Raw genomic sequence first — 19,315 nt, forward strand, 5'->3', positions numbered from 1 at the left:
TTGATCAACTAGCTGATCTCCTTACAAAATCACTCTCACGTCAACGCTTTCAACTATTAAGATCCAAGATTGGTGTTGCAGATGGCACCTCCATCTTGAGGGGGCATACAAGGATAGCTAGTATTCATGCAGAAAATCAGCATCAGAATTCGTAACTGCATTTGATCAGCTAGTTTAGGAAATCTGTACAGCTCATTCTTTCCTTTATTTTCATATATGTTGTTATACGTAAGCACAAGTTTAGGAGTAATTTTAGTTTCTCAAATCTATATTTATACCTCTTCTTCTAATAAGAATCGGTGGAATCATTTTGTCTAAACCTCTATACAATGGAGCCAAAATTCAATATATTTGTATGAGATTACAAACATTCAAAAGTTTCTCACGTCCACTCTTTGTTTTTGCACACACTCACTTCACATATCAGAGCTCTCCTTTTATAGGAGAAGTTCTGCTAAATATCTACTAAATATCAACCAATATTAATGACAAATAGTGAGCTGTAGCAGCTATAGTTGATCTGCAACATAAAGGATAGTGCAGAGCATGAGATTTTTGAATGGTGTAGAGTTTTGGTGCAGAGTAGCCCCTTTTAATTGTTTTTACACTTAGGTGGTCAACATTCCTGCACCTTCCCATTCCATCCACTCCTCCCACAACTCCCAGTTACAATCATTCATTCCTCTCATCAACTCATTCATTTCGTCTTCATACGACTCAAACAACGGCATCAATTTCCCTCTCAAATTAATCATCACATTCTACTTATAAATTACCACACAAAAAAAAATCAAGTCACATCTTCAAAAAAAGAAGGCAATTATAGGCTCAAAAAAAGAAGGCAAAAAAAAAAAAAAATCTTTGAAGGAAAATGCCCTCTTTAAAGGCTTTACTCATACTGGTCCTAAGAAGGTGTGCACATATGCGTGAAGGGTAAACAAATATTTCTTTGCCATATTTAGCAGCATGTGCTCGGACCCACTCCAAAAGACACCTTCTCTACAAATCAACAAGGACAAAGGTATGAGATTCTTTTCCAGATTTGGGTTTCGCGCAAAAGGAAAGGAATGCTTTTGGAATCTCACATGTAAATGTGATCTATCTTGGTATCTCACTAGCTTGGATCTTCTTGTGCATCTTTTTGATGGCAACGAGCATATCCTAGCTCAACTGATCGAGCTCCTTGTAAACGAAGAGAGAGAGAGAGTAAAGAGATCGAGCTCCTTGTTCAAATTGATTTTCTCGAGTGATCGGTTTCGACTAATATTGGGGGTAATAAACCCGTTATTAGCTTTGAACCGATGGACTCGACTTTAGTCAGGTGGGCCCATATCAGATCTTTCGGGTTGATCGGGCCAGGCCCTTTTATGCATAGGCCTGACTGTAATGTTAAAACAAGGTTTTGAAAGAATCACAACTCACAAGTTGGCTAAAAATCATTTCACCGAGTTACCAAAGATGCATCATTATGATGTTTTGTATCGATTTAGATTGTCGTACTTTCTTTAGTTACATCATTTACAAGTATAATGTGTAACATATTACTTATTTATTGTGAGACCTATTATGTTTATAAGAAGAATCAAAGTACTAATATATTTTTATATAAATTGATGTGGCGGGCTTTCAGATAAGTAGTGTATTTGATGTGTCAATAGATACACTTGCAAATAGATTTATTTATTTTTTAGATGTTTGGAGACTGCATTTAGGTAGTTATTATATAATAAGCATTGTGGTATTACATGTCGTTTTCATACAAGATTGTCAATGCAGGCAAGGAGACGTAAACAAAGTTAGCTTCTGCTATGGAATGTAATATAGGCTATAGAGCCAACCGTTGCACAGAGGCCTTATGATGTGAAGAGGTCAACTTCCTATGATATTATGATGTCCTTACCATTCTAAAAGCTTTTTGTTTGTTCCAAAAAGTGCAATTATCACTATAACATAGAAAATTCTTTTATTTGCAATAAGTATTATTGAAAGGAAAATGTTTGTTGAACTGGTATAAGTGATTGATAAAAGTGACCGGTTAAATTTTTTTTATGTTTTTTTACTTAATTATTAAGAAAGTGAATCTTAGTGAATTTATATTTTTTTTTTATTTTTAAAAAATATTTAAAACAGTGTAAAAAATGATTAAAAGAAAAGAAGAAAAAAATACAAATAAAAAGTGCATTTTGCACTCATTGACTCACTTCTTCAGTTATGTATTGGTCCCGTAACACTGTCCTTATTGAAAACTACCTTATGAATTAATGTGGCTTGGGAGATTATAGAATTATTTTTAGTGTCAAGTAGATTTGATGTATAATATTTAATGTCACATCATGAAATGGTAAGAAGATGATGAGAAAATAGATGATGAATATATATTTTTTTAATAATTCTTTATAGACTTTTTTTTTTTTTTACAATGTCACATCACACAAACCATGCCATTTTATAAGATAGTTTTTTTTTTTTAACAATTATTTTTGTAAGGTAGTTAATTAGAAATAGTTCTATAATTTAAATTTTCAGTCAATCAATAAAATTGAAAATATGGGACATTCTATGAAATTGCGAGGTGGAAACTTTCATTTAAAAAATAAATTAACTGTTGCAAAAAACGATAATTGAAATTAGTTAATTTAGTCGTACTGTGTACACCCCCTTGTATTATGGCCGATTGGATTAGGTTTACGTGAGATTTTTTTAGGGATTACATCCTACGGATGAGTTCTTTAGGTCAGGTTTAGATATTAAAGTGATATCAGATTATCTAAAAATAGTAATAAAAAAAATTAATAAATAGTAATAAAATCATAATGAATAATTTATGAATAATAACGAACAATTAGTAAATAACAATAAAGTACTAACCAAACATAGAGACAGGCACAAATTTACCTCGCTCCAAGATGAGTTTCTCCCCACCACTCTAGTGAGTTAAACCCATCCTAACTATGTGTGTATTCCGTTCTACCCAACCAGATCATTATTCTTTAACCAGATTTTCAAAGAAATCTTTCAGCTAATTGAGTGCATTAATTTCATCCCTTGAACCTGTCTTAACTATCCCCATTTTATTCACTACCATTACCATTCATCCATCTTCCATCGTTCATCTTTAAGAATATCTCAAAAATGTCCAAAAAGAATCCCTCCAACAACCAAGAGCATCAAACTCCAAACAATCCTGAAAATACATCCCAAACTTCCGGAAGCATTTGGCAAGATTTGAACCTTGAACCAGAAAATGATCTTGCACTTCAACTCTCTGCCTTAGTTCTGATAGGTCGTATCATTTCATCCAGACCACTCAATAAGCATACTCTGCATGCTACCATCAAGTCAGCATGGAGCTTTGCACCAGCGATTAATTTAGAAGATCTGGACATCAATACTTTCCTATTCACTTTCACAACAGATCAAGAAAGGATCAGGGTGTTAGAACAAAGGCCATGGAATATAAAAGGGTTCCACATGTTGATTCGTGACTAGCCACCGGGTTTGAGTTTGAATGAAATAAATCTGAAGAGATCAGTGTTTTGGGTGCAAATACATGGACTTCCTTTAGAGTTCATGACCAGCCAAAATGCTGGGAAAATAGCTACAAAGCTTGGAAAATTCATACAAGTAGAGAAAACAACTAGTCCAAGAATTTTCTTCAGAAGATTCATGAGAGTGCAAGTAGAAATCAATGTGGAGAATCCACTAGTTGAAGAGTTTCCACTAATTCAAACACGCAGACCAGCAACGTGGGTAAGCTTCAAATACGAAAGATTATTCGACTTTTGCTACTACTGTGGATGTCTAGGACATATTCAACAAGTATGCCCTATCCTCCAAACTCAAACTATAGTTTCCAACTTTGGACCGTGGATGCGAGCTGAAAGCCAAAATGCCAGGAAGAATGTACAAGCTGAAGAATACAACCCTTTGGAGCAAAGAGATACAAACACACTATATTTTGATAATCACTCGGATGTCAATAAAACCAGGTAGTTTTTCCCTCCGAGATCAAACAAAGGAAAAGAGAAAATGCTGCAAATAGAGATCGAATGCATGAAAACATTCAGTAATGCATGGAAGATGATCCCAACATACAATCAGAGGCAATGCACTGCAATGGATTTTAGCAATGGGCATGAAGAAGGTACTGTAGCAGGAAACAGAAAATACAAGAACGTGGGACTTGGAGATCTTTTCACAGAGACACGTGTACACCAAGCAGCTCAGAGGACAACTTTGTCAGAATCAATCACTGAAGGAAACACTGAGCTTCTGATACAATCAACATCTGGATTAAAATTCCCAAAAACCAAGGAAATCACAACTGTCCATATTGCCCAAGAAGATCCGATGGCTCAGCAAGCACCTTCCTCATTAATCAGCAGTCCATCCTCTTTAATCCACATCAACTCAAAAAACAGTGTAGCACCGTCGGAGTAGTCAAAGCCCAAGGAAACGAATCTGTTTCATCAGATCTTAGCTCAGTTTGAAAATCTTAAAAGCCCAACAAACCCTAGCCTAACTAGCCATTCTCTGTCACTACTAGTCAGCCCATCTGGGAGGTCAGTGTTTGCCATAATGCCCAAGCCAAATAGCGACAACCCAAATGAAGACAGCCAGCCTCATAACCGAAGCCTTCCATCTGCTTTTGACTTTCAGAACCTTTTGGTAAACCAAGCCCTAGACATAAACACCCTCCATTTGGGATCTTCGGTTGAACACTCAGTAAAGATAGGTTTTACTCAGGAGGGATTTGGGGAATCAACTTTCTTGAGCGAGATAAACACTGAGAGGACATTAGGTGAGGAAGAGAAATCACTAGCTGAACTTTTCCACTCAGCAAAGAACAAACGAAATGACGCAGGCGGGAGAAAATCAAAGTGTATCAGGTTCTCACCTTATTTCAGATTGAACTCCATCACGGGTAAAGCAACTCAGTCCCTCTCAATCCAACCTTTTTCCATCACTGATGAGGCTACAGTGGCAGGGCCGATGCTACCACCAAGCCAGAAATGAGAATTCTAGCTTGGAATTGCAGGGGACTTGCCCAACCTCGTGCAAACAGAAGTTTAAGGGCAATGATCAGGAACTATAAACCTGATCTCGTCTTCATCTCGGAGACCATTTTGAATTCTGTTAATATTCCTAATATTGTCAATAGACTAGGCTTTTGTAAATATGTATATGCCCTAGCCAACGATAATTGGGTGGCCTCCTAGCTATGTGGATGTATGGTCTGGAACTGGAACCTGTCTTTGTTCATTGTAATATAATTTCGATGCTTGTGCATTCGGACCCCTCTCACAACCCCTGGCTTATGAATTTAATTTATTGTCCTGCGCAACATAGTAAAAAACATGACTTTTAGAATAGGCTAAACTCTATTGTGGACAACTTTGAGGGACCTAGACTAGACATTGGGGACTTCAATGATATTCTCAATCAAAATGAGAAAATAGGAGGGAAACCTTTTGAAAACTCTTCTAGACAGAATGGTCTCATCTCCTACCTTAATAGACATGGTTTAATGAACTTAGGCTTTCATGGACCAAAGTACCCTTGGTCCAACAATCGAAAAGGTGCTGGTCACATTAGAGAAGTTCTTGATAGAGGTGTTGTAAATCACACATGGATGCAGCTTTTTCCTAACACCACTCTCAAGCATCTTCCTATCTATGCTTCTGATCATTCTCCTATTTTTCTTGATACCTCTGGGAGAAGATATCAAAAGAAGGGTTTCAAATTTGAAGAGTTTTGGATAATGGATCATACTAGTCAAATGGTCATCCAAAATGCTTGGAACACTAGATTTACTGGTAATCCTAGCTACATTTTTCTAAGGAAAATGAAAATTGTCCAAAAGGCTTTTAATCAATGGAACAAACATCACTTTGGCCACATCCAAACTTCAATCAAAGACACCATCAATTCCCTTTTTGAAAACCAATCAAATGACCCAAATCTGCATACTATGGTTGAGGAAGATGAACTTAAAGCTAAACTAAATGAGCTTCTAAAAAGAGAGGAAATTCTTTGGAGACAAAAATCAAGATTTCAATGGTTAACCACCACTGATCTTAACACCAAATTTTTTCACCTCACCACCACGATGAGAAGACGTGCAAATACCATTGATAGTATAAAACTCGGGCCCTAGAACTGGACACCATTCAAAGCACTCTTTGACCATTTTAAGAACATTTTCAAGTCCAATAATCCTCAAATACAGCCTGAACTTGAGGATTTGTTTCCTTAAAAGCTCTCTGATAATGATAATTCCTTCCTATGTTAAATTCCAAATGATGAGGAGATCATCAGCACTTTGAAACAAACTCCCTCGAATAAAGCCCCTGGCCCTGATGGCTTCACTGGTTTGTTTTATAAGCACTACTGAGAGATCATAAAAGATGATTTTAATGCAGCCATTTGAAACTTCTTTAGAAGTGGAAAACTTCTAAAAGAAATGAATCATACCCACATAGCCTTAATTCTAAAGACTAATAATCCTAATACTGTTCACCAGTATAGGCCTATTAGTCTTTCTAATGTTTGCTATAAAATTATTGCAAAAATTTTGGCAAACAGGCTAAAAAGTATTCTCCCAAAGATCATTTCTCCTTACCAAACTGTTTTCGTCCCAGGGAGAACTATCAAAGAAAATACCATTATAGCCCAAGAAGTCTTTCATTTTTTGAAAAGAAAGAAGGGGGAAAAAGGTGTTATGGCCATCAAAATTGATATGAAAAAGGCTTTTGATTATATGGAATGAGATTTCCTCTTCAATATCATGAGCTGCATCAGTTTCCATACAATTTGGATTAGTTGGATTAGAGAGTGCATCAATTCTGTTTCTTATTATGTAATCATTAATGGAAATCCTTATGGTAATTTCAAACTAAATAGAGGATTGGGACAATGTGATCCTCTCTCTCCTTTCCTCTTCATCCTGGGAACTGAAGTCCTTTCCAAATTAATTGTAAAAAAAGAAAACTTGGGTCATTTGAGAGGCATCTCGATTAACAGAAATGGCACTCACCTTTCTCATCTTCTTTTCTCTGATGACCTCATTTTTTTTGGGAGAGCCACTATGCAAACTGCAAATAGCTTTAAAAGCTGTCTGGACAAGTACTCTCTTTGGTCAGGACAAAAGGTTAACATCAACAAATCCTCCATCAAATTTAATGATAACACTGCACCCAGACAAAAAATGGAGATTAAAAGTGTTTTTTACTTAAAAAATGCCTCTCCCAACATTAAATATCTTGGCCTTCCTTTAAATTTCAATGCCGAAAAAAAGATTCATTTCCAAGACATTCAACAAAAGATTTCTCAAAAACTTGCTGGATGGAAAGCAAAGTTACTGTCCCAGGCTGGTAGAACTACCCTTGTCAGATTAGTTGCTAGCTCTATTCCCTCCTATTTCATGTCAACAATTATAATCCCAAAAACCATTGCTAGAAACATTGATAGGGATTTTATGAAATTTTGGTGGGGTTTTCCTTCTGGAAAAAATCATAATCTCACCCCAAAATTTTGGAAGTCTATATGCAAACCTAAGTCAATGGGTGACCTTGGCATTAGACTAGTCTCTGATTTCAACAAAGCTTTCCTCTGTAAAGTTGGATGGCAAATCATTCTTGGAAACCGTTCAAATTTGATCAATATTCTAGCTGGAAAGTATTTAAAGAATATTTCCTTCCTCAATGCCCTTCAATAGCCCACAGACTCTTGGACCTGGAAAGGAATCCTCAGAGAAAAGGAAATGCTGCAGACAAGTATCTGTCATCAGATTAATAATGGAGTGAAAAAAAAAAAGTTTGGATTGATCAATGGATTCCAACCTCTCCACCCTTAACCCCAACTGCAAAGGATAGCTTGATCCAAATTGATCCCAACATGAAAGTGTCTGAGCTCATGATGGAAAATCCAAGAAGTTGGAATACAATTCTTCTCCAAACCCTTTTCCACCAATCTTTTGTTGATGAGATTTTGAAAATACCTTTAGCCTAGGATAACTACCAAAATAGGGAGGATAAGCTTGTTTGGATCCACCATTCCTCAGGAAAGTTTAGTATAAAATCGGCTTATGCAGCCATAGTGGGGACTCAAAGCAATTTTGAAAACCAAAGTTCACACCAAACAAACCTTTGGAAAAATATTTGGAAGCTCAAGGTCCAGGATAGGCTCAAATTTCTCTGTTGGAAGATTCTCTGTAATATCATTCCCAATCGTGCTCTCCTTTGTAAGTTCATTCCAATGAACCAAGAGGACCTTCACTGTCCCATCTGCAACTTAGGAGAAGAAAGTATCCCTCATCTGTTTCTAACTTGCACTTTCACCAGAATACTTTGGAGGAACTCTACTTGGCCTATAAACATTTATGCCTTTGAAAATCACAGCATAGACCACTGGATTCGATGCATCATTGACCCCAGAGGACAGTTAGAAATACCTCCTCAAGATGAGCACCATTTTCAGATCTTTGCCTTAATTGCAATGTATAGTATCTGGTACCTGAGGAATAAAGTTGTCCATGATGGGTTTACGCTTAATATACACACCTTTGTGTCATCCACTTTAAAAACACACAAAGAACACTGTGATGCGTGGGAAAATAAATTGATTAACTCAAGCCATGAATGGAAAGCCATCCCTCAAGACCACTGCTTCTTAACTTTTGATGTAGCCGATAGACATCATGGTAGTACTACTGCTGCAATATGTAGAAATGCAGCAGGTACTCCTATCTTTGTTGTAACTAACTACATTCGGACATCCGATTCCAACCAAGGAGAAGTTGCAGCATTACTTCTAGGAATTCAAGAAGCTAAAGACAAAGGGATTACAAAACTTGTAATTGCTGGAGATTCCCTAAATACACTGCAGGCAGTTAAGGATCCAAGCATCAGCCCAGACAGGTTAGCTCAGCCAATCATCCAAGATATCAGGCTTGCCTTAAAGTCCTTTCAAAACTGGAAAACGAAGAAAATACATCAAGATACAAATCGATGCACGCATTCCATTGCGCAGTGGGCAGCCACCAACAATATGTTAGGAAGCATACCCCTTATCTCTATTCCATCGTCTTTACTTAATTTTCATAGTGGGAAAGATCCCCCTAGTTTTTATACATAACTGCTACTGCTACTGCTGCTGAACAACTTTTATTTTTCATGCCTTAATATACAATATGCTGCTTTGTTGGGAAAAAAAAAAAACCAAACATAGCCTCAGAAAATTGAGTCTACTATTAATTTTTTCGTTCATCACTATTAATTGAAAAATACGTGGACTAATTACAAGCTCCTACTTGACAACATTAATTTCTTAAAAAGCAAAAACTATTTAACATAAATTGAAAGACAATTCAAAAAAAAAAAAAAACAAGTATTCTCGTATTTATGTCTATTTCTCCCTTTATAGATTTTATCTCTATTTTTATATTTTAGAAATTCTTCTCTATTGCAAAAAATTATTTTATATTTATTTTAAAGAATTTTGTGGTTTGGCCATGTGTTTTTTGCCAACTTTTTTTTGTTAACAGTAGTGGATGGAAAAATTCTAAATTACTCATACCATAGGCTGTTATTTCTACAAAATATTATACGTGGACCTAATCCTAAGATAACACAAACGGTGAACAAATTTATCTTAAAAATTTCATAATAGAAGTGAAGTGCTAGGTTTACTGAGAGTGTTTGAAAAACCACCACACCTTGCGTTGGTGAGTCTATTGCATTTATATAATTGTATTACACATCTATGTATGGAAATTACATATCGGGATTAATTACAAAATAATCAAGTGAATAAATGGAAAGAACTAGACAACACTAATGACGGGTCAATGCATGCTGTAATAGGAAAGTCTTATATCAAGGCAATGGATCTTCATCCTTAACACCCCCCCGTAAGCTGAGCATCGGATTGGGTCGGACATGAAGCTTGGAGCGAAAAAATTCAAAGAGACGTCAGGACACACTTTTGGTGAAGACATCGCCAACTTGCAGATGAGATGACACATATTGAGTACAAAGTTTGCCAACGACAACAAGTTCACGAAGGAAGTGATAGTCTAACTCAACATGCTTTGCTCGCTTGTGAGAAACTGGATTCGAGCTTAGGAAGATTGCACTCTTATTATCACAAAGCAAAAGAGGCTGTTGGGGAAGGGAAACTTTGAGATAACGAAGGAGATGTGTGAGCTAGAGAATTTCAAAGGCAGCGAGGGCCAGGGCGCGATATTCAGATTCATAATTGGATCGAGAAACTGTGGGTTGCTTCTTGGCGCTCCAAGAGACCAAATTTCCACCAAGATAAATAGAATAGCCCGACGTAGAGCGACGAGGATAAGGACATCCTGCCTAATCAACATCCAAGTAGGCAACTAAAAGCACCAAGAGTAGTAGATGGATGAAAGATAAGTCCAAAGTGTAGTGTGCCCTTAACATAGAGAAGAATGCGCTTGATAGCCTGAAAGTGAGCTTCAATTGGAGAGTGTAGAAATTGACTGACGGAATTGACAGCATGAGCAATATCATGATGGGTAATGGTCAAGTATTGGAGAGCACCCACAAGAGATCTGTGAAGTGTAGGGTCTGAGAACAAAAGACCATCAGTAGACAGGTGGCGAGAACAACCATGGGAGTGTGGACCAATTTGCTATCAAGTAACTGAGCTCATGTCAGGATGTCTCGTGCATATTTCAGTTGACTAATAAAGAGACCATCAGTAGTAGATGTAGCTTCAAGACTAAGGAAGTAGCTAAGAGAGCCTAGATCCTTAGTAGCGAACTCAGAATTGAGCTTACGAGTAAAGTTGTCAAGAAATGAGGAGTTGTTGCCTGTGAGAATGATGTCATCAATGTAGAGTAGCAAATAGATTAGGTTATTCTGCTTGTGGAAAATAAAAAGTGATGTGTCTGCATAACTACAATAAAAACCAAGTTGAATGAGAAAGGAGATGAAGAGCTGAAACCAGGCACGAGGAGCTTGCTCGAGACCATAGAGATATTTCTTCAATTGACAAACATGGTTAGGAAAGCGAGGATCAATGTACCCTGGGGGTTGCTCCATATAAACATCCACAATAGATGGCCATTGAGAAAAGCATTTTTGACATCGAGTTCCGAGGCACTAAAATCTAAGTACGATTATTTTGCAAGGCATAGACTTCTTCATCCATGGCAGCAACCCAAGCATGATTCTTAGCAGCGGATTTGAATCCTTTGGGTTTAGTGGATGCAAGGAGCGCAGTAAGAAGTCCAGAGGAACCCACAAAACTGAGATGTGTAGGGTGATGAGTTTTGAAAATACCAGCTTTGGCTTATGTAATTGTAGGATGAGAGCCCAAGGGAGCAGTGGCAAGGGGAGGCTGAGCAATGATAGGGGACTTAGTAGTGGGCTCGAGAGGAGCCGATGAAGAGTCCTCTACAGGGAACGGCAAAGAGAGACCTGCATGCGAAGGAGCGACTTGCAAAGACTCATCCGTAGGATCAATACAAATAATACAAGAGGTGCATTCGGATTGAGGAATTTGCCAGGAAGGTGGTGCAGGGGAAGACACGGGTAGCTCTGTATGGTGAAGACTTGGTTCCAAAAAATTTGAAATTTGAAGGGATGAGATGGGTTGAGCCTGAAAGGTATGATGCGAGGGAAAATGGTGCTCATCAAATTGAGCATGGCGGGTAATATAAAGTCGGGAGGTGGTGGGGTCAAGACAACGAAATCCTTTGTAAGAGGAACTGTAACCCATGAAGATGCAAGGAATACTGCATGGAGAAAATTTGTTAGTCATGTAATCACATAAATAGGGATAAACACGACAACCAAAGTGATGTAAATTTTCATAATTGGGAGAGGAAACCGTAAAGAAGCTCAACGGGAGACATACCTCCGAGAAGCGGTGTGGGCAAACGGTTGATGATGTAAGCCGCAATACTAAAAGAGTCAACCAAGAAATGAAGAGGCATATGCGAATGGAAAAGAAGAGCAAGACCCGTCTTAGTCACGTGGCGATGTTTTATTTTGGCGCGGCTGTTTTGGGCAGGTGTGTATGGACATGAGAGTTGGTGATGAATGCTTGAGTTACGAAGGTGTGCTTGAAAGCAATTGCTAGTGAATTCAGTACCACCATCACTTTGAAAAATTTTGATGCGAGCAGAGTGTTGATTTTCCACAAATTTTTGAAATTGAAAGAAAATATTATAGAAGTCAAATTTCAATTTCAATGGATTGAGCCAAGTGAAGAGTGAAAAATCATCAATAAATAAAACATAGTAGGTAAAACGCAAATTTGACTTGATAGGAGCGGGGCTCCATATATCGTAGTAAATAAGATCTAATACTTTGGACGTGCAACGTCCATTGTGAGAATAAGGCAAACGATGATTTTTTGTAAGTTGGCATGTTTCACATAACACATGCGAGGGTAATAAAGAAGTAAGATACAACTATCCTTTTTTTTATGTAAAGAAGAAATGATAGAATGATGCACATGTCATAGTCGAGCATGCCATAGATCATACGAAGCATGAAGAGATTTATTTTTTAGGATAGAAACAAAAGTGGAATTGTCGCGTTCTAGCATATATAAGCCACCATCACGTTTACCGGTTGCCACCACCTTTCTAGTTTGACGATTCTGAACAATGAAAAATTTATAGTAAATGTAACGGATAATGGGAAATCAGTTATTAATTTACTAATAGATAAAAGATTTTTAGTGAGGCGAGGGACGACCAAAACATCTAATAATTGAAGATCAGAACAAGGGGAAGTTTTACCAGTGTGAGTGATGGGAAGGGACGTACCATTCCTAACAATAACACAATTCTTACCCATGTATAAAGTGAACTGGTCCAAGGTGGAATGGGTTGGAGTCATGTGGGCCAAAGCCCCTGTGTCTAAGTACCAGTCCGAGACATCATTCCCTAAGACCGAGCATGAGGAAGTGAGGGCTTCGGCTAACTGAGCTTCTGAGGTTGGACCATGGCGCTCTTAGCATTGCTGGCAACGGTCTGCGAAATGCCCCTCCTCGCAACATATTTGACAACGAGGTGGTCTTCTTCCAGAAGAGGAACGTTCATGTCCTCTGCCATGGCCTCCACCATGGCTGTGTTGAGTGCAAGAAGAATGGTGCTTGTGAGTCGGTTTTGCAGAGGAGCGAGGAGTAGCAGTAAACACCGCTGGAGTGGGAGCAGCAAGTTCTAATGATTTTTGGAAGAGTTCAAAAGCCTTTGCCTTGGGAACCAAATCAACAAAACAGGGGAGGGGAGTGAGCGCCATTTGTGCCATAGAGAAGCTTGAAAAATTTGAACCAAGACCTCGAAGGAACTAGTGCACCTTGTCGGTGCCATCAACAGGTTGTCCGATTGCATGGAGCTGATCATAGAGAGCTTTGAAGGCATGGGTAGGTGTCGCGTTTCATTAGCTGTAAATCATCATTGAGTTAGATCTCACGGGCCTTAGAATGGTGGCTGAAAGTGTTTTCCAAGGCAACCTAGACTTTGCGGGAGGTGGAGAGGCCCACCACTTCAGCCATAGCCTTCTCGGTGAGAGAGGACAGGAGAAGGCTTAGAAGCCATTGGTCAGTGGTCCATGCCACATATTTATCATTGAATGTCTGAGAATCGGCAGAGGCAAAACAAGTGGAGGCGTGAGTGTGCCATCCACATAACCAAGGAAGTCTTGGCTTTCTAAGAGAGGAAGCAACTGGCTTTTCCACAAAAGATAGTTGGAAGAGGAAAGTTTTATTGTGACCATGTGAATGAGGGTGTTGAAAGGAAAAAGAGTGGACTCTGTAGCCATTGAGAAGAAGGATCGATGGAGGTTAATCCATATGGTTTTCTAATACAATGAGAGTGTTTGAAAAACCACCACACCTTGCGTTGGTGAGTCTATTGCATTTATATAATTGTATGTAAGGATTGATTACAAAATAATCAAGTGAATAAATGGAAAGAACTGGACAACACTAATCACGGGTCAATACATGCTGTAATAGGAAAGTCTTATATCAAGGCAGAGGATCTTCATCCTTAACATTTATAACGAGTATCATAAACAAAAGATTATAAAATGACGTGATTTAATTTGGTATGTTCATGACTAATTCTTCCACAAGGCAATTTAGGTTGTGGCCTAAGAGATGCCAATATAAAATCTTCCGATCCTTCTAAAGTTAAAAAAGAAAAAAAGAAAAAAAGACATAGTTAAAAAAAATTGATTTGTTTAACGGGAGAATATAAACAATATTGAATGGATTATATGTAATGGGAAACATATTTAATTTATTTTTTTATATCTATCTCTTTTTTCTTCTCAATACTCGTATTTTATTCAACTATCTTTTTGTTGTATAGTTTTTCTTTCCTATCGAATCTCACAATTGATCGAGATTAATTATTAAAAATGTACTCATTGTAAGTCATTAGCACAAGGTTTTTTTTTTTCCCCTTTTTTTATGATTATGTTTCTAAATAAATATGTTATTGTTAGATTTTTTTTTTTTTATAATTATATTATGTTTTTATCTCTTGTCCATCTCTTTTTCATTTCTAGTGCTGTGAGAATGATTCTAAATTCTCATAATTTCTCTATATAATAATAATTTTACATTCTATCATTTTGAAGGTACATTTGCTTTCTCTCGTTATCAATTTAATACAGAATATAAAAAATAAAAAGTAGCAAAATGTCTTTTTTTTTTTTTTTTTTTTTTGTGTTTGAAACTGCAAAATGTCTATTTCAATTTTTCATAGAAAGGTTTTCGTACACAACTCTACATAAATGTTTCGTATCATCAGTAGGCTAAGTATCCGGTCCCATTTGACCAATGGATGAACTTATTTTATTTTACTTTTAACTGTTTTAACTTCCATCTTCAGCGTCACATATGCATAGCAGTAGAAAATAATCAATCGATGGTCCAAGTTGGCGTGGACGTACAGTTTACAGTTCAGCAACCAGAATCTTGCCACGCTCACATGGGCCACTTCTTTGCTTAAGAGAGCCAACCACAGCCGAGAAGCTCCTGCCTCCTTTACTGTGGGAGGAGTGGACAAGGAAGAAGACAAAGCGCAACTCTTTTCTCCTGCTTCTTTCTTCTCCGCCCCTCCCTTTCAAAACCCTAAAGAGTTTCAATTTCTCAAATCTCAACCCCTAATCGAAGGCTAATCCCAAACTATGAAAAAGCAAGATCAACCGCAGGGAACCCCCATGAAAGCGATCCCACCTTACGTGAAAGCCTTGTCCGGCTCGCTCGGTGGAGTCATGGAGGCTGCTTGTCTGCAGCCCATTGACGTCATCAAAACCAGGCTACAGCTCGACCGCTCTGGGACCTACAAGGGGATTATCCACTGCGGTACCACGATTGTGCGCACCGAAGGTGTGCGGGCTCTCTGGAAGGGCTTGACCCCGTTCGCCACGCACCTGACCCTCAAGTATGCGCTTCGGATGGGCTCCAATGCTGTGCTCCAGTCCGCGTTTAAGGACTCCGAGACGGGAAAGATCAGCAACCGTGGGCGGCTACTCTCCGGGTTTGGTGCTGGGGTTCTTGAGGCTCTTGTTATTGTTACACCATTTGAGGTACGGTGAAGACAATTTTAGTCTCTTGCAATTTTGTTTAGAAAAAAAACCTCAATGTACGTTTTCTAATTTATTATTTCTTTGATTGGTATAATTTTCAAATCTTGGATTGCTTAGGTTTGAATAAGGTTGATGCATGCACCTGCTGGGTTCTTCTTAGGCTTTGTTTGGATCTCGAGCTTTGTTTGTTATCTCTAAGCTTTCTAATGTACTTGATTCCTTCTCCCTAGTATCCAAACGTCGAATGGTAAAGGTGAAATCAACTCATCTGGCGCCATAAATTTGGTCTAGTTTTGCGAATGAAGAGGAAATTATGCCATTTTTTGTTCTAAATTGCTTAAACTTAAGTCAATACATGCTATTCATCCCTAAAGAATAAGTTATGAGCTTGGCTACTCATCATCCCCACACACCACACTTTTTTATTCTTTTCTCTTACTAAATATGTAGTATATGGATGATAAGTAGAAGAATTCAATTAGTTTAAGAAGAATAAAACCAAAATTTTTAAAAATAAAAAATAAAAAAATAAAAAAAGTGTGGTGTGTGGTAAATAGAATTTTTCATAAGTTATTATCACGAGGGAATTAGACTCGTTTATCAAGTAAAGATTCTGTTGTATTTGAGCACATTTTGAATCCTAAAAATAATAGAGAATTAATAATGTTACTAAATATTAATTTTTTTTTCCCGGTGTAATATCTCTCTCCATCATATTAAAATTTATCTTCCTTTAAAAAAATGTTGATGCTTAAGAAAATGAAAACTTTCTTAATTATTCTCAAGCCTTCTCGATTTGTTTTTTAGATCACGATCAAAATGGTGAATGATTTGAGAATCGGATCACTAGACTTTGTCATACTTGGTGTCCACTAATCCAGTCCTGATACTATAATACACGTCCTTAGGTGCACCCATTTAAGTCTCTTTTCATTGCGCATGCGTGCTAATTGGTCGGTAATCCATGTTGGTCTTCACTACATGGGTGCAACATCTGGTCATGGGATGGATTTTTCATCCTAGTGTCCCATTCTCACTTGTAGGAAAACGAAGAGAAGAATCCCTTTATCTCTTTCTCATTCACACCCAATTCTTCTTCTTCCTTGTCTTGTTTGAAATGTATCTCGACATAAAACTTACTATGTCAACCAGCACTTCCCCACAAGATCATGTGGAGATTGGCTAAGTTGCCCCCAGGGTAAGATATGTGTACAAATAACAAGATTTTTGTAAATTCTGCTCAATTAGACATGGTATGTTGTATGCTTAAATGAAGTCTACTTTTGGTAATAGGGATACAGTAGGAGGTACTACTGTACTTTTTATATTTGGATGGAATGAATGGACTCCTAGCTTACAGGCATTACTTATATTATTACATTCTGTGTGTCCTATGAGAAAATCCAAGATTTTTTGGTGCAGGTGGTCAAAATTAGATTGCAGCAGCAGAGAGGTTTGAGTCCCGAGCTTCTGAAGTATAAGGGTCCTTTCCATTGTGCTCGCTTGATCATCCGAGAAGAAGGGCTCCTTGGGCTCTGGGCAGGTGCTGCTCCGACTGTCATGCGAAATGGGACTAACCAGGCTGCCATGTTTACAGCCAAAAATGCATTTGATGTACTCTTGTGGAAAAAACATGAAGGTGATGGGAAAGTCCTCCAACCATGGCAGTCTATGATATCGGGATTTCTTGCGGGTACTGCAGGTCCTGTCTGCACTGGACCATTTGATGTTGTGAAAACAAGGCTGATGGCCCAGAGCAGAGTTGGGGGTGGGGTGAAGTACAAAGGTATGATCCATGCCATCAGAACCATATATGCAGAGGAAGGGCTTCGTGCGTTGTGGAAGGGACTTTTACCCCGGCTCATGAGGATTCCTCCTGGCCAGGCTATAATGTGGACTGTGGCTGACCAAGTGATTGGATTTTATGAGGGGAGATATATCCGCGGAGCACACTTGTAGTTATCATTCACGTGATTTTGCTCGTACTAGTTTTGAATTCCGTTGCTGGCATGGATTTGGATAGTTGCTTTCGACAAATTTTTGTTCTTTCGACAAATCAATAATTGGGGACGAGAGTGAACAATCCCTCAAACCGGAAATATGTTTTGTATTAGTCCTAGGCATTTGATGTGGTCGAGGAATTGGTTCGAGGATGTTGATGTCTAAGATATTGCTCTCTTTGACATTGCTTAGGGACAATTCCATTTATTGATACACCATTTAACACCCATCAATTTTTGGGTATGTAGTTGGTATGAAAGCTATCATCCCTCATTAGCAGGGAAAAAAAAACATCAACGAGACGCGCGTGCAGGGGGGTGCTTCCGGGAAGATAGGGGGAGCAGTGATTTTCAGGGTAGAGAGGGGGAGGTTTGGGGCGGGGCCAAACATTATGATGTGGCAGTTTTTTTGGGAGGGGAGGATTGTGCTTTTAGAGGAGGGGAGGGAGCTAAGGTGGGAGGAACTTACAGCGTGTGATTGTTGAGGGAGGGATAGAATTGCGCCTAATAATTTGCATTAAGCGAGAGCATAACATTTATTTTTTATTTATTTATTTATTTATTTTTCACACATAAATCTCAATATATATATATATATTGAGATTTAATATATTTCACATAAATCTCATATTGATGGTGCCTTGAAATATCAATAATTGAATTTCATATCTCATAATTTTGGGTATTGAAATCTCTTAAAATAAGGAGAAAAATATTAAAATTTGTTGATTTTTAGACAATCAAACTACAAAAATAAAATCAATATATTATTCGAATCTTTATAAGTTTCTTGAATAATGTTATACATTACATTTACATTTCACTTTTATTTCATTATGTAAGATGTAGATTTATCATCATTGAATGATCTAAATAATGAAAAGGTGATGTAGTGTGATATATAAAATTTTTTAAATTTTTTATATTGATCAAAATACATTAATTACTATTATTAGCGTTTTAACTTGCCACCAGGAACAATAATCGTCAGGTGATAGTTCTACGTCCTAACGAAAATAAGCCTCAAATGAAAAAGAACATCTCCATTATTTCTCTACGTATCAATTTTCTAATGCCATGTCTTTTGGGGTAAGAAAAGTCATTAAGCTATGACTTCCTTGATTTTGTGAGAGCATCTATGTATTAATTATTGTTATTATGATTTTTTTTTTCTTGTGAGTAATGTTAATAAAAATTTTAAGATTAAAAAGTAGATGTTATTAGAAAAAAAAAAAAAAATAGGGAAAAGCCATTCTCACCGAGAGTGGCTATAGATAAAAAAAGGCCACTGACTAATTTTTTATTTTTTATTTTTAAATTTAATGGCTTAATTGTTAATGAAGTATTTTTTAATAATTTTGTGAATTTTTTAGATGTTTAAGGAGTTTTAAAAAAAAAGAAAAAAAAATTACAACTTTTACTAAGAACTCTCGATTAGTGTAGCCAGTAGGTCCTAACAAATTTTTTTACACTTTTTATTGTGGAATTTTTTTTATATTTTTTAAAGTAGTGTTATTTCAACGACTTTATATTATATACTATTTACAAAATATAATTTGATTTTTAAGGTTTAAATTTTATTTTTAAAATTTAAATTATGTCGTGATGTAATAAATTTAAATAAAAATTTACTATTTATATATAAATATAAATATATATATAAATGATGAAACGTTAATTCGTTTAGTTATACAGAGGTTTTAAATAATAATAAATATAATATTATTA

The 19,315-nt window shown here is 37.1% G+C and overlaps 2 protein-coding genes across 2 annotated transcripts; one reads left to right on the forward strand and one right to left on the reverse strand.

Moving 5' to 3' along the window:
* Nucleotides 1–10,205: 10,205 nt before the first annotated feature.
* On the reverse strand, nt 10,206–13,111 carry LOC122277115 (uncharacterized mitochondrial protein AtMg00810-like). The gene is made up of 4 exons (XM_043086992.1): nt 12,970–13,111; nt 10,727–10,843; nt 10,450–10,598; nt 10,206–10,364 (listed from the first exon to the last, which is right to left on the reverse strand). The coding sequence occupies exons 1-4, from the start codon at nt 13,109–13,111 to the stop codon at nt 10,206–10,208; spliced, it is 567 nt and encodes a 188-aa protein (XP_042942926.1).
* Nucleotides 13,112–14,944: 1,833 nt separating this feature from the next.
* On the forward strand, nt 14,945–17,821 carry LOC122277497 (mitochondrial succinate-fumarate transporter 1). Its single transcript, XM_043087489.1, has 2 exons — nt 14,945–15,587; nt 17,010–17,821. Exons 1-2 carry the CDS (start codon nt 15,186–15,188, stop codon nt 17,544–17,546), a joined length of 939 nt encoding a protein of 312 aa, XP_042943423.1. The 5' UTR covers nt 14,945–15,185; the 3' UTR covers nt 17,547–17,821.
* Nucleotides 17,822–19,315: the final 1,494 nt, after the last annotated feature.

The sequence above is a fragment of the Carya illinoinensis genome, chromosome 9 (assembly GCF_018687715.1).
Source record: "Carya illinoinensis cultivar Pawnee chromosome 9, C.illinoinensisPawnee_v1, whole genome shotgun sequence".
Taxonomy (NCBI): domain Eukaryota; kingdom Viridiplantae; phylum Streptophyta; class Magnoliopsida; order Fagales; family Juglandaceae; genus Carya; species Carya illinoinensis.

Excerpts from the sequence above, each read along its gene's own strand:
- LOC122277115 (XM_043086992.1), bottom strand. The coding sequence starts at position 13,111 with ATGGTGGAGGCCATGGCAGAGGACATGAACGTTCCTCTTCTGGAAGAA. Across the intron at positions 10,599-10,726 it reads AGCTACATCTACTACTGATG|ACCCTACACTTCACAGATCT; the intron begins GTCTCTTTATTA and ends TTTTGTTCTCAG. Across the intron at positions 10,365-10,449 it reads TCAAGCGCATTCTTCTCTAT|GCAGGATGTCCTTATCCTCG; the intron begins GTTAAGGGCACA and ends GATGTTGATTAG.
- LOC122277497 (XM_043087489.1), top strand. The coding sequence starts at position 15,186 with ATGAAAAAGCAAGATCAACCGCAGGGAACCCCCATGAAAGCGATCCCA. Across the intron at positions 15,588-17,009 it reads TTATTGTTACACCATTTGAG|GTGGTCAAAATTAGATTGCA; the intron begins GTACGGTGAAGA and ends TTTTTGGTGCAG.